Below are 16,037 nucleotides of genomic sequence, written 5' to 3' on the forward strand. Positions count from 1 at the left end.
ACAATTGGCACCGATTTATTCTTATAGTTTCTAGGTAGCATCGGAAGACTATGTGGCTAATTCATGCACGATCATTTGCATAATAAGGTCTTATTATGTGCATAGTGCGCATTATCACAGATAATAATGCAGGTATTACAAGGGGAAATTCCACCTCCGCATTTAACCCATCCCTGAAGTAAAACGCCACATACACACTAGTGAACACACACACATTCACACACACTAGGGGGCAGTGAGCACACTTGCCCGGAGCGGTGGGCGGCCCAATCCGCAGCGCCCGGGGAGCAGTTGGGGTTAGGTGTCTTGCTCAAGGACACCTCAGTCATGTGCTGTCGGCTCTGGGGATCGAACCGGAGACCTTCCGGTCACAGGGCCAGTTCCCTGACCTCCAGCCCACGACTGCCCCAAATTTGCGCTGACAAAGGTCATAATGAACAATGCTTAGTGCACAGTGACTAAACTGTTTTGTTCTTTATTGAAGACCGTAATACACTCCTGAAAATAAAGTGTCACCTAAAGAGGAGTTCTTCATCATACCACAAATCTGTCCAACTATCAGTCCAGACTGAAGACATCTTTTCCCAGTGCTTTCAGCACTTCAGCATATTCCAATTTATTTTATTTCCTTCTTATTTTATGTACACTGTTTCTATTTATATGTTAATTAATGACTTTTATGAAGTCATATGTGAATTGCTGTTACATGTGAAAAGGGCCTGAAAGATGACCAGACACAGCGCTACCCGATAGCAAATGACCGCGTCTAGAGACCTGCTAGGAGGTAAACTACCCCAACCTTCAGTAATCATAAGGGATTCTCAGAGTGTCTCACTGCCTCATTTCAAACATGAACGCCATGGTCAGCAATGAACGAAATCCCCTAGTGACCATTTAGCACAACCTGATTTGCTTAAGGCCAGTACCGCCTTAAATGCTTGAACAGAAATATTGGCATGTTTTGCTTTAAAACTCACTGTAGCCATCGGCCCTCGGCTATAAACGGTGCCCATTCAGCTGTGGCGTAATTTTCCATAGTGACACACTACCTGCCATTAAGACTTTGCTCAAAACAAAGTACTTAAGAACAATGCAGGGCTGCCTTGAGGAAGAGCAGAGAAAGAAAAAAAGGAAGGAGAGAGACGGGCAGATGATTCAGGCGAGTTTATTGAGGCCTGAGACCTTGCGGGTAAGAGGACAGATGGAACAGTACTCTAAATATCTGCACTAATAAAGGCATCACTCAGTAGCTCACCTTTTAAACCATAACCCACAGAATCATAATAGAAGCTTAAGCAAGGTTAGAATTAAGTTTATCGCTATTATTTAAAATCTATAAGCTATGTGCAATAAAATGGACTCAAGGTTTTTAAGCACCATCCCTGCTCCACACACACAGACTCAGTTCTGAACTTCAGGTTTGTAAGCCTCGAGAAAACCACTTACATTACAGAAAACAGAAGTTAGTCAAATCACTTTGTATTATACAGTTAAAGCACATCAAGTTCAAATGAAAACGAAGGACCTTATTTCTGTGTTGACAGCAGTGCCTAAAACCATATGCATATTCTGTAGCGTATCGGCAGTAAAGCTCTAAAAAGGTAATGTTATAAAGGAATGCCAAAACATTCTTAAGCTTAAATGTATGTTAATATAACAACATTTGATTCCAAGTCATTTTCTCTTGGTATTTCCACCATGAAAGATCCCACAATGTAAAGGGAACCTGGTATTTTTAAACTGTATAAAAACTATATTTAAAACGGGTTTGACAGGCCAGCAATGATATATCAGTAAAGCCGGTGGCACCAAAGGCCAGATTCCTGCACCGTTTGGTCACTTTCAGAGTATTTTGTCAGCATTTCTGCATAATTCAGTCGCTGAGATGTAAACAGTCATCCGGATTGATCCGATCTGAAATGGCTCATCATAGAGAAACGTTCCCACTCCGATTTCTTTACAGTGGTGGTGATGGGAACCAGGAGGCAATGTCTACAGCACAAATATGGCCATTTTATTCACTATCCAAGATGACCAGTGAAACTACACAGGTACATGTACAGGTGCAGTGTTTATATGTAATGTTATGCAACAGTTAAATATTAGTAAATCTTGAAAAAACTTTTTTCTTTAGAGACCCTTAGACCATTAACCCCCTGCACGTACCTCTCAGCCACGAAGACCCGGAAATAAATAAATAATGAAATAAAATTTCCTGCCCAAAACCATCATAAAAACAATGTCTCAGGCAACATTCATAGCCACTTCGTCCAATAAGGAGCAGAGCTTCACACGTCCGGTTCCCATCACCACCACTGTGAACAATTCTTACTGTTTCTCTACAACAGAGCATTTCACACCAAACCACTCTGAATGGCTGTTTACATCTCAACCAATTGATTATGCAGAAATTAAAAAAAAAGAGTGATATTTGCCTTTAAATGTACTTCAGCAGCCCCCCCGGGACCACAGTTCCCCAGGACCGAGGTAAGGAATACCGTGTTTTCAACACGCGAAGCCACAGCCATGTGACCACTTCAGATTCACACTAATAAAAAATATCTTTTACATTAGTTTCATCACAGCTATTGGATCAGCAGGCATAATGCATCACGGATAACCGTCACTGTGATCTTGGCCTTTGGTATCGCAAAAGGCTTCAACATGCGAACGAGCCATTCAGTGTTTTTACTGTGTGCTGTCAGCATTCAGACGAGTGTGAATGAAGGGGTTTGTGTAATACACACGTTAATTACTTTGGTCAGAAAAAGAGCAGGCCAGTCGTTAACCACGTCACATTGTTCATTCAACCATTCGTTTTCAATACACTGTAAGACACGTTCCCATTACAAGTACCAAGAGAATGGCAGTGCTAGTGTTTTGGTCATACTGTGCAGCCCACACACATACACAGTGCGGTAAAGCGTCTGTAGTAGTAACTCCTTAGAACCATCAAAGGACAAGTCCACCTATTCAAAAATTCAGCATGATTAAATGATTGAGATTCGGAGTGGTTTGGTGTGATATTTTCACTACAATGAGACTTTACACAGTCGAGTTGTTCACAGTGGTGGTGATAGGAACCAGACGAAGAGTCTAATGCCTCTAAAAGCTCCCTCACAAAGTCATTACATAAATTATGGCATACACTGCCTGATGCCCGACGCACTGGCGGAGAGGCACATGTAGGTTCACTGATGCTTTTATAATTGTGTTGTAGACATTAGGACCCTTGGTTTCTACCACCACTGTAAAGAATCTGGAAGTTTCTCTACAAGACGCATCGAACCATCTCTAAATGATGGTGTTTACATCTCAACTACAGAATTATTAAAACAAAAACAAAAAAAAGTCTTTACACCAAGAGTTTAAAAAAAGTGGTCAGTGGTCTCAGTAGTGTGTCTGTTGGTCATCTCTTCAATCCACATGCCTGTATCTGGTGAAGAGGTTGTAGAGAACGCGAAGTGTCGATTTCAGGTCACAGTTCACGATATCTGAAAAGAGAAAGACAGGCATTAAATCAAAGAGATGCTGATTATTTAACACATTCTCACACACACACACACACACACACACACACACAGGACAGGTCGCCAGTCCATTGCAGGGCAGCCTTTTTAAAGTTTTCATTCATTTTTTGTTTTGATCTGTATTGATTTGGCTTATATTAGTGAACTTTGCTGCGTGACCCACGAGTCGACTGTTGCTCTATTCTCTAAAATACTGCACCAGTCGTGCGACACCTGGGACGCTCTTACACTTCGCATGTGCAGCCAGTCTGAAAGCGCTGGCATGTTAACATGAGCACCGAAACGAAGGTCAAGCCGTTCCCTGCCGCTCACACCACACAGAGGTAGCACGGGTAAATCAGGACTAAGGAAAGAAGTACAAAAATGAACGATGACCGTTTTTGGTACATAAAACGACATAAACATTATATACGGACCTTAAAGAAAGAAATTCAAACAGAAGAACAAAGTCAAGGCTGAAGTGGACCCAGCAGTGATTGTGTGTGAGCTCAGGCTTAATATTTGTCAAATAAAATATTTGCACATTCCAGTAAAAGTGGTGATTGTAGTATTTTATCATCTTTAATTTGTACAGAAAAATGTAATTAATCTAATAATAATGTAAACAATTTTTAATGCTACAGGTACCACCCAGGGCTTTGTCTGCGGCTGCTTAGCTTAACCTGATGCCTTTTTGTCTGAGGCTATTTCGCCTGGTGTCCAGTCGGAGGAGAAAAGAGACAGGATAGTATTTTTCCTGAGACCCAAAGTTTTATTTGATGTCAGCTTTTAGTACAGGCGTGCTACGTGCGTCCAACCAGTGCAGCTCAACAGCTGCATTTTTAGAACACTCATCTATATTAGACGCAATTAATGCAATATTACTGTAGGTCCTCACATCCCCCAGCATGTTTAAAAGTTCAGTTATGCCCATGTGTGGGACTTCTGCTGTTTCATTAGTGTTTGCATGAAATGAATAAATGAGCAAAAAAAAAAAAAAAAAAGAGGCTGTTACCACGGTAACCTGGTTAACCCTCACCTAACAGAGCAATGAAGAATGGAAACAGAAGGAAAGAGGGACTCATTCATAGTAGCGCATCTCTCCCCCTCCATTGTTTCTGTAGTGTCGTAACCCTATAGCTTAATTGAATGTGAGTACGTATGTGGCGGCACAGCGCTGTCAGGCTCGGCCCCAGCAGTGCTCTGCAGGATCAAATCAATCACTGAGTGCTATTACAGCAAAGCCAAGGCACGGCTGCTCTCAGCATTAAGTCAGTTCCACTACAGCGGACACAATTTTTTAAAAGCGATGCCATTTTCCAATTTGGCCGTTTCAGTACAAGAGCCTTTTACCAACAGCACATTTTAAGGAATTACTTGAGTCTAAAGTTAAATTAAACAGGAAGGTTAGTTTAAAATGTCTTGCCTATATTTCTGAAATAACCTATTTTTCGTGGGCTGGAGGTCAGGGAACCGGCCCTGTGACTGGAAGCTCAACGGTTCAAACCCCAGGGCTGACAGCACATGACTGAGGTGTCCTTGAGCAAGACACCTAACCCCCAACTGCTCCCCGGGCGCCGTGGATTGGGCTGCCCACCGCTCCGGGCGTGTGTGCGCTCACTGGTGTGTATGTGGTGTTTCACTTCACGGACGGGTTAAATGAGGAGGTGAAATTTCCCCATTTGTGGGATTTAAAAAGTGTCACTTAAATAGCTGGGCTGTATTTACCTTCTGGTCTTGGTTTTGGCCTCTCCAGGCCACCATCCTGCATCAGTTCGAAGGCGAAGGACACATTATGTACCTGCAGCAGGAGAAAAGCCATCGTGTAAAAGCAGTTCTTTTCAATATAAAGAGAAGGTTAACGGGGCTCTACAGTGGGAAAGTGGTGAAATAAGAGGGAGCTGTACGTTGTAATCATTGTTAAAAGGCCACTACACCATCCCAGACCGCAAAAACAGGCCATTTTCAGTTCATCATGGTTGTGATTTCATTAACCTGAACATTCATATTGAAGTGATGTGGACTGCTGTTCCTGCAGACAGTGTGTAGCAGAGGGGAAGATGGGAAAACGGTGAAATGGTGTGCTGTTCCTGGCTGTCAGGAAGTAGACGGATCATTTCAGCCATCTGAAAGGAGAGGCTGAAGTTTACGCTTTTTCTTCACACCCCTGAGGATTTGAGTCTGAATTTAACCCTTAAAAACACGGTTACTCCAGCAATGCTGTCACCACAGCAGCGTTTACATTAGAGTTCAAAAGATCCGACTACTTTAACCAGTCGATTATAAAAACTGCCTCACTCGCAATGATATAAACGACAAAAAAATGGAGAAAGATCAATGATCAGAATCTAGAATTGAGAAAGCAGAAAGTGATAAATAATATAAAGTTCATGCATTTTTAAGCAGTAGAAGCCGAGAGGGAGGGTGTTATCCTGAAATACCATCCCGGCTGTGATCTGGTGTCGGTAGATCATCCCAGCCGTGATGTTATTGGTGATAACTCCCTCCTCGAGTGTCTCTACTGCTTTAATACAGCAGTTAAATAAATACAGTAAGAAATGAATAAACTGGCCGTGAACGCGGCTTTAATATGTTTTAATGTTCAGCTCCTTCCTCCTAATTAGAGCTCCTTAACGAGCAGCTCGTTGCTACGTCAGAGTAACGAGCTCCGCCCACTCGCTGTTCGTTCTCCAGCCCCTCACACTAAATTCCCAAACTGCCGTCACCACTGAGCAGCTTTTCAGTCGGCAGCTGTGACAGAAGAACAGCTGAACAACCTGGAATCAGCCAGAAATGAACCCAACACCATTCGCCAAACTAAACGGGCTGTAAGAAGCTTCACAGACCGGCTGGAACAAAACAACATTAATACTGATCTGGACAAACTGACCAAACTGAGCTGAACCTGATATTGGGTCAGTTTTACGGCTCAGTCTGATTTGGTCAGACTCTGAAGATCAGACACGTCTGGCGAATGGTGTTGGGTTCATTTCTGGCTGATTCCAGGTTGTTTAGCTGTTCTTCCGTTATCGATGTTATGGTGAAACAACCAATCAGCTTGCGTGGCCGGAACTAATTGTTGTATAAATTTTAATAACAAATTTAAAAGCTCTTATCTCTAAAAACAGAAATAATTTTTTGTAGTTGATTTCTCACTGAAGCAGGAACACGATCATTAGATTAGCTGATCAGTTAGAAAAAAAGTCGAAAGATGAGCCGATCACAGAATCACGGCATTACTGTCCTCGCCGATTACGCCAATATAAAAATCCACGAAACAGATGCATTTCAGACGGGACTGAATATGAACAGCTGAGCTTTGCAGAATGCTTAACTCTACTGTGTGGAATGACCGACTCTCACCGAATATCCCAATGTGGGCCGTGTGTCAGAAACTCATATCAATGCGCACCACACTCTTTATTTCTGCTGTAAATACAAACCCAGCAGTCCTGAAAGATGGACAGCAAACAGCAGCACAGCAAAGCTGCGAGCTGGTGACTGAGCATCTGTGAGAGATCTGCAGCTTTGGTGGCCGTAATGTAAATATGTGTTTTGTGAGGGGGGATTCCTTCAGGCCAAGCGCTGCTTTCTCTTCTACACTTGCTCCATTTTCCTCCATCTCTTTCTTTCTTTCTCTCCGTTTATGGCTACACACATGCATTCTGGCTCTGTAACGGGTTCTATCTGTCTCTTTTCCTCCATCTCGCTCTCTCGCTCTCCAGCTGAATGCTAATCTCCGTGTCACTTCTCCATTTCCTGCGCGGAGGCAGATTACAGCTGTACCCTGCTGCTACATGCCCAGTTGGCCCGGGCCGGGCGTGCTGGAGCTGACCCAGGCGGCCGGCTGCCTTTCTGCTGGGCCAGCTGACAGCACCATCCCCCCTCAGGACCCTCAGCACTTCACATTATAATGCTTTAGAATACACAATCAGTACAACTGAGCAGATTCAAATGGTAGCCTTGCACAGCTGTCCTGAAAACCTGTGAGCCTGCACTCAGAATCAGTCTGGTTATCTCCACTTTAGAGCCCACTGACTTTTCATAAAAAGAAGTTAAAGGGAATCCCCCTTCGGATGATGCATCTTGAAGGTTTGATGACCATTTGAATTCGTGCAATATTACTAAAATGATATCTGGCACAACAGACAGATGTTCTTCTCTAGATGTTAGAAATGAGGGTAGTAAACTGCCTGGGTCACCTCCAGCACACCCCGGCCCGGCCCGGCCCAGCCCAACTGGGCATGTAGCAGCAGGGTACATCTGCAATCTGCCTCCGTGCAGGAAATGGAGAAGTGACACAGATATTAGTGTCACTGGGGTGGAACCCTCAAGGGTCCATCTCAGTCCCTTTAGTCAGGGAACATAACTGAACCATAACCCACTGAGATGATCTGTTCTAAGCTGGACTGACTCCACACACCCCGCCTCGCCTCGCCTCCAGGCTTTTACTCTACTGCTCTGTTTTAAATCATTCGCTTATGAAAAGGAACAAATACCAACTTTTCACCTGGAGGAACTGATTTAAGGTGCACAACTATACCATAAAAGAAGTGTTGTACCTTTGAGGGAGTATTTACATCGTAATGCATGCTGGATACTGCAGTTAAATTCTGTTAAAGTGATGAGGTTGAGGGATGCAGCGCTGCACCACAGAATTCCTCACAAAACAAATAAGAAATGAAACACTAGTTTTAGGCCTGAATGGCCCCTAAGAGCGAGCCATCCTATGAAGCAGCTGCTGGGAGATCATAACTCCTAATCCTCACTAAACCAGGAGTCCAAGACAGCTTAACTGCTTGACTGACTGCAGTGCAAATGTTGATGAAAAATCATGGCACTTCATACATCATTTTAACAGATGGCACCAACTATAGGAAAAATAAATATTGTGATGAGCTTCGTGAAAATGACTTCGATCAGATGTGTCTGAGAAAAATCTGTCATACTGCCCAGCCCTACACTGTCAGAAATAAGGGTACAGTACCGGAACATTTTCATTACCAAGGCACACACACACACACACACACACACACACACACACACACGTATCGAGTCAATGCAGCTTAAAAAAAAAACAAAAACAAAAAAAAAACAGTGCAAAACTACTGAGGGACTGACCAAAACTGAAAATCAAATCAAAAGTTCATGAATTTTTACACCAGTCACTGAGTTTGTTCACATGCACTCAATAATCTGATCATAATCGGATTTCTGCAGTTATCTGATTATTCAAATGGTCATATAAACAGCACTCTGATTCCTTAGATCAGATTAAGGTCTTGAAATCCAATAACGAGAGCTGGAGTTTAGTCCAGTAATCAGATTTCTCAGTGTATATAAACTCTAACTCTGATTTCTTTCAAATTTCTCCATCTGTGCATGAGTGAAAACAGACAGCGATAACGGAAATAAGCGAGCAGCGCTGCTATGAGACGGCAGCAAAAAACTGCATGCTTGATGAAATCTTCTTCTTCTTCTTTCGGCTGCTCCCTTTAGGGGTCGCCACAGCGGATCATCTGCCTCCATCTTGCCCTATCCACTGCCTCCTCTACTTTCACACCAACCATCTCCATGTCCACCTTCACTACATCCATAAACCTTCTCTGAGGTCCACCTCTTCTCCTTCTACCCGGCAGCTCCATCTCCAACATTCTTTGGCCAATATATCCACTATTCCTCCTCAACACATGTCCAAACCATCTCAACCTGGCCTCTCTGGCTTTATCTCCAAACTGCTCCACCTTCACCGTCCCTCTGATCTGCTCATTTCTAATCCTGTCCATCCTGGTCACTCCCAACGAAAATCTCAGCATCTTCATCTCCGCCACCTCCAGCTCAGCCTCCTGTCTTTTAGACAGAGCCACAGTCTCCAGACCAGACATCATAGCAGGACGCACTGCTGTCTTGTAAAGCATGCTTGATGAAATAAGGGATTTAAATATTTTTCATCTTCCACATGATGTACATTCATAATTTTAGGTAAAAGAGCGCAATGTTTTTTTTTTCTCAACAAACAAAAAAAAAGGCGGCATGAAGTTTGAGTTTTTGTTACGTTTCCGTCACGTCGTCTTCTGTGAGTTTACTGGCTGGTCGCAAAGCAGAAATCTGATCACCGTCTGATTCACGTAGACCCAGAGGTTTTTCACATGATTACTCAAGCGCATGTCAACGTGTCGTTTGGATTACTGACAAAATCTGATTTTCTGCAGTTATCAGATTATTAAGTGATCGTAAACACATTTATTGATGATTCAGCAAGTTCACACCTTTTGCTCAAAGTTCTCAGGAGTGAGGAAGAAACCGTAGAGAGGCACAAAGTAGCCCTCCAGGAGTCCCATCAGAAGAACTAGGTACACACCATCTGCAAACTGAAGACACACAGCAATTACACCACAACATTACACACCAACCAGGAGCAAACTACCAGTAACGGAGAGGACTACACTACTGCTGCGTGAATGGACGAAGCTTTGTAGTGACTCCGCTTCGGCCAGAGATTCATTTTATTTAAGATAAAACACAATCAACCTCATTCTAAAACATTCCAGTGTTTCACATGATTTCTTCTTGGCTGCAGCCCCTGAGGCCTGATGGTATAAGCCAGGAACAGAAGTGAAAGCTAATGAGTCACAGAACAGCCACATAAACACCAAGTGCTGATTTAGCCAACGCACACCTTTCGCTCAAAGCTTCACCCAATCTCAGCTGCAGGTCAATACCTGTGTGTCCAGTTCGGCCACTTCCAGATTCAGTTTATTCAGGTGTTTGTTGACAAAGGTGATGAGAGTCTGCACAGAGAGAGTTCAGCAGTTTCAGTCTGATAAAGTGGTATCGGTTTCAAACTACTGACTAATACGTTAATTGTCCAGATCCATTACCTTCTTCACCACGCTGAGCTTGTCAGGGGCGTGGTCAAAAAGGGTGTCGAACGCATCGCGCTCTACGGGGAGAAAACAAAACGTTTTGGAAATCTACTGGAACAACAAATTCATTAACAAGCTGGGTATGTAGTAAATACTGGGCAATTAGGTCACCCCCCCCCCCCCCCCACTCACCATGCCTGCCAGATAAAGCCCTATAGAAAAAAAAACAGAAGGGAGATCAGAGGAGGTTTCACAAACATGAAGCTCTACCTTAATCGAGTCTTTGACACTATATGGCTTAAAAGTAAAGGAATTATTACAATTAAAACATAAAGATTTTTATTTTACCCTGTAATCCTTGCATATTTGTTTTATTCCGGTCTGATTCTTAAAAAATTTCAGACTCAAAACACAAACAGGCACACACACAGAAAGCCCCCAGAGTCCATCAGCACATGCGATGAAAATACAACCCCAGTTCCAGTGAAGTTGGGACGTTGTGTAAAACAAATAAAAACAGAATACGATGATTTGTAAATCCTTCTCAACTCATATTCAATTGAATCCACTACAAAGACGAAATATTTAATGTTCAAAGATAAACTTTGTTGTTTTTTGCAAATATTCACTCATTTTGAATTTGATGCCTGCAACACGTTCCAGAGAAGTTGGGACAGGGGCAACAAAAGACTTGGAAAGTTGAGGAATGCTCAAAAACACCTGTTGGGAACGTTCCACAGGTGAACAGGTTAACTGGAAACAGGTGAGTGTCATGATTGGGTATAAAGGGAGCGTCCCTGAAAGGCTCAGTCGCTCACAAGCAAAAGCCAGCATCTCTGATGGTGTGTGTGTGGGGGGGTGGGTGTTAGTGCCCATGGCAGGGGTAACCTGCACATCTGTGAAGGCCCATTAATGCTGAAAGGTACATACAGGTTTTGGAGCAACATCTGCTGCCATCCAAGCAGCGTCTTTTTCAGGGACGTCCTGCTTATTTCAGCAAGACGATGCCGAGCCACATTCTGCACGTGTTCCAACAGCGTGGCTTCGTAGTGAAAGAGTGTGGGTACTAGACTGGCCTGCCTGCAGTCCAGACCGTCTCCCATTGAAAATGTGTGGCGCATTATGAAGCTCAAAATACGACAGCGGAGCCCCCGGACTGCTGAGCAGCTGAAGCTGGACATCAAGCAGGAATGGGAAAGAATTCCACCTACAAAGCTTCAACAATCAGTGTCCTCAGTTCCCAAACGCTTATTGAGTGTTAAAGGAAAGGTGATGTAACACAGCGGGAAACACGCCCCTGTCCCAACTTCTCTGGAACGTGTTGCAGGCATCAAATTCAAAATGAGTGAATATTTACAAAAAACAATAAATTTATCTGTTTGAACATTAAATATCTCGTCTTTGTAGTGAATTCAATTGAATATCGGTTGAAAAGGATTTGCAGATCATCGTATTCTGTTTTTATTTGTTTTACACAACGTCCCAACTTCACTGGAATTGGGGTTGTACACTCATGATCACTTTCATCATATTATTTAAAACAATTTCACAGTTTCACATCTTTGGTGTATGAACTGGAGCTACAAGGCTAACACAGCCAACACGTAATGGAGTCTTATGCCCCATCATTTAGCACCGGGCCGATTTCAGCTGACGGACTCCTCAAAAGAGAAACTATAATTCATCACAAGGACACACAAGACAAACGGAAATGTCCAGCAACGTTTGTTTTGTAGCAACTAAATCGTATAAGATTTGATTATCAACTTCCTAACATACACAAGTCTCTTAAAAAACTAATTTAAATTATTCCGATGAATTTATTGTTTTTATATTCTAAATTATAAACATTTTTCACTTTCTGCATGATTTGAAAACTCCAGCCACACTTTGCACTGTAAAAATAAACAACAGCAACGGCACAAAAATGCCTGGAAAATCATTTTCATTACAAGGTAAGAATGTTTTGTCCTTCTTCTGTGAAGTTCACTGAAATTGAGAGGGCCCTTTAATGAAAAACATCTCTGAGAGAACTTCCCCCAATAAACTTCCCCCAAGGTTTGAGAAACAAAGGCCAATGTGTGTAAACAATGTTAAAAGTTCCACGTAACATAAAATGTCACATTCACTCCTCAGTCCATACAAACTAAGCTATAAAAGCAGCATTTACTCATGAAAACCAACACATTTACACATACATCCACATATTGAGCCTAGAGTAGCCTCACCTACTCGGCTATAAGCCTAGGCTGCTGTTTGTATGAGGCAGAATACCAGACGGCCAGTCAGAATACAGTCAGAATATACAGACTATAGAATATATCTGTCTTAAAGGCACTAAAACAAAAACAACCTGTGTAAATCTAAAGAATACAAAGAAGATAAATAGAATGGGTTTTGCTACATAAACCCCCACAAATCACACGTTGAATTCAAAACAGTAAAATGCAATAAAATGTATAATAGTGTAAAATGTATATTAAATTACAACAGCATGGACTTACTCAGTGTTGCCAGTGATCTCCTCTTGAATCTGACGAGACTGTAGGATGCCCTCTCGTTTCTGGACAAACAGAAAAAAAGAACATGAGCCAAGAAACGTGATTGGAACATCTGGACAAACTCAGAAACGTCCTGAGAGACACTGGACCTCGCACACAAAACAAGTGTGAAACAAAAACCATTCAGCTGAGTTTGACATTGAGCCCCAGTCAGAAGGAACTCATGGTAGTGATTCCCCTGATTCACCTGTCCTCCACCTCTTAACCCTTTTCTGCTCAGTGTCTTCGATCCTTATCTCCTTTAACTGATTCAGAGCTGAGTAGTCCGTACGGGTGCAGGTCCGGGTTGGTCACAGTAAAAACGGATCAGCATGTGGAGTCAGAGCTTTCTGTGCTACCAGGTGTTCCATCACCGTGTAAAAGAAGCACCATGCCTAGATTTACTGTAGTATCTTCTAAACGAGTGTGCGCACAGGTTCACTACGGACTTGTTACATCAGAACAACAACTGCTCAAACCGGCAACCTGGAACACAAACAAAAGCTACACATCTGTGCCTCACATATGAGTCACAACACAGTTGCAGTCCCACCTGGAAGCAGATCATTTATATGAACCTTTTCAATCCTGTTTCAGTCCCTTGCACAGTCCAGAGACCGCACTCCTTAGACTGACCAATGATCTATGTGTAGCTGATTCAGGAGCCATTAGTATGTTGATGCTTCTTGATCTTAGCTCCACCTTCGGTACCGTATCTCATGACCTATTACATGCATTGGTATTACTGGATCCGCCCTTTCCTGGTTTTCCTCATATCTCAGTGACAGACATCTGTATGTAGCTATTCAGGATAATAAATCTTCTATGGCATCTGTGACTAAGGGTGTTCCACAGGGCTCAGTTTTAGGTCCATTGCTCTTCACTACTTGGGCAAATTGGGCAAATACTACGCCTTCATAGTTTAATTATAGTTTTCATTGTTACGCAGACGACACTCAGATGTAAGTTAGCATTAGCCCTGTTCAGACTACACCACCACCTGCTCTATCTGACACAAAGTCACAGATGAGTCTGAACTTTTTAAAATTGAACGCCAGCAAAACCGAGTTGCCTTTAATTGGCTCCAAGTCAGTGATGTCCAGCTCATCTGTCCCTGGCATCAATATCGATGGGATTCTAGTAACACCTGCTCCCCACGTCCGCAACCTCGGAGTGATCTTTGACCCTAAGCTCTCTTTTGACATCCACATCAATTCCGTTGTTAAGACAGCATTTTTCCATTTTTCCGACCGCTTCTCAGCCAAGCCGATGTAGAAACGCTTGTGCGTGCATTAGTGACGTCACGGCTGGACGACTGCAATGGTCTCTTTTCTGGCCTCCCTGTCAAAATGCTCACTAAGTTAAAGTACGGTCAACACGCCGCTGCTAGGATCGTCACCTTTTCACAAAGAATGACCACATCACCCGTCCTTCAGAGTCTTCACTGGCTGCCCATTACATTCCGTGTCCAGTACAAAGTTCTCCTTATAACATATAAAGCTGTGCACAGTCCAGCTCCTCAACACTTGACGGAGCTTCTTCATCGATATGTCCCATGCCGCACTTTGAGATCGCAATATGTTCTTCATGTTCCTAGATTTAAATGGGCTTCTATGGGTGGTCGATCATGTAATGTAGTAGCTCCCAATTTATGGAATACTCTCCCACAGTCTATTTGGAATGCAACCTCTGTCTTCATTCATATCTCTGTTAAAGACGGACTTGTTCCCACTGAGTTTTCGTCGTTCCATTTATGACTGTTTACCTGTATTTTGTTTAATATGTTGATGTTCTTTGATTGTAAAGCGTCTTTGAGCAGGGAAAGGTGCTATAGAAATAAAAGTGATGATGATGATGACGATGATGACACTATTAAAAGAGAAAAGCATACCAAGAGGCACAAACAGCTGCTGTCTGCCAAGACATTTAAGAGTTTAGCCAGTTTATTGCTAAAGCATCTTTACACAGTCACTCTTCAGTCAAGACCATTCGAGTTCTCTTACCTGAACCACCACCACCTGGATGGACACGTGGTCAGGGAGGCGGATTGGAGCTCTGAAGTGCTGAGAAAGCGCCACCAGCAAATGAAGGATGGCGACGATGCTTTTAGCATGAACCGCTTAACAAAAGAGCAGAGAAAAAGGGAGAAAAGGGAGAAAAGGGGAGAAAAAGGGAGAAAAAGGGTGAAAAAGGGAGAAAAAGGGAGAAAAAGGGAGAAAAAGGGAGAAAAAGGGAGACCGTCTGGTTTAGTGACCAACTAACTGAGCAAATGATTAAATGTATTTAACAATTTACTAAAAAACTGAAGGATAGAAACAATAAAATATGCAGTTTATTTCCCTCTGACTCGAATGGGAGTTTAACATGAATTATCCTTCATAATATACTGTGCAATAATAATAACAATAACAATAATAATAATAATAATAATGATAATAGCAGCATGTTTTCTTTGCACAATTACAATACAAACTTAATTCATTCAGGTTATTCATTTTGAAGGACGTGTCTGAGGAGAACCAACAGGAACAAGAGTTTCTAAAACTGGAGCAAAAAAATAAAAAATAAAAAAGACAAAAAGCTACAGAGAAAACGAGACACAACCACCAAACCTGCCCCATCAGACAAACAGCACTGAAAGCTTTGATCTCTGAGAGAGAGGAGAAGATCAAGCTGCTTCAGATCTGAAAACATCCACAGGTGTTTCTGTCCATCCTTCCACTGTGAGAAGACCACTCAGCGCTGTGGGTCTGAAAGGACGTGTAGCTGATCAAGAAGAACCTCACTGAGAAAAGGAGACGGACACATCAAACAAAGAAGCTGGACGATGGACTGACCACCCCAGAGTTTCGGACAGCCTGGATCACGAGAAGCGAAAAAAATAAGACTGAACTTTGGAAAAATGTGGAAAAATATCCCTGCAGGTTTCTCTGAAAAACGGAAAATGAGTCTCCTGAAAAAAGTAATGAAGGCAAAGAGTGGATGAACTAAGCACTGAAAACTTTGACATTATACTTGTGTAATTTTCTGTTTAATACATTTTCTGCTTAAAATACTTTCCGACTGAGAATTAAACAAAGAATGACTTCTGCACAGCTTTGATTGCTCTGTACAGCTTGCTA

The 16,037-nt window shown here is 42.6% G+C and overlaps 1 protein-coding gene across 1 annotated transcript in view; it reads right to left on the reverse strand.

Moving 5' to 3' along the window:
• Positions 1–1,149: 1,149 nt before the first annotated feature.
• Positions 1,150–16,037, reverse strand: part of parvaa (parvin, alpha a) — a 31,698-nt gene continuing 16,810 nt past the window's right edge. Inside the window, exons 6-13 of the mRNA XM_017721032.2 lie at positions 14,919–15,034; positions 12,880–12,938; positions 10,568–10,587; positions 10,391–10,452; positions 10,232–10,300; positions 9,779–9,880; positions 5,238–5,310; positions 1,150–3,494 (exon numbers count right to left, since the gene is read on the reverse strand). Coding sequence (XP_017576521.1) covers positions 3,418–3,494; positions 5,238–5,310; positions 9,779–9,880; positions 10,232–10,300; positions 10,391–10,452; positions 10,568–10,587; positions 12,880–12,938; positions 14,919–15,034 — 578 coding nt within the window. The 3' untranslated portion in view covers positions 1,150–3,417. The remainder of the gene's footprint in view (positions 3,495–5,237; positions 5,311–9,778; positions 9,881–10,231; positions 10,301–10,390; positions 10,453–10,567; positions 10,588–12,879; positions 12,939–14,918; positions 15,035–16,037) is intronic.

This window comes from Pygocentrus nattereri, chromosome 8 (genome assembly GCF_015220715.1).
Source record: "Pygocentrus nattereri isolate fPygNat1 chromosome 8, fPygNat1.pri, whole genome shotgun sequence".
Classification (NCBI taxonomy): domain Eukaryota; kingdom Metazoa; phylum Chordata; class Actinopteri; order Characiformes; family Serrasalmidae; genus Pygocentrus; species Pygocentrus nattereri.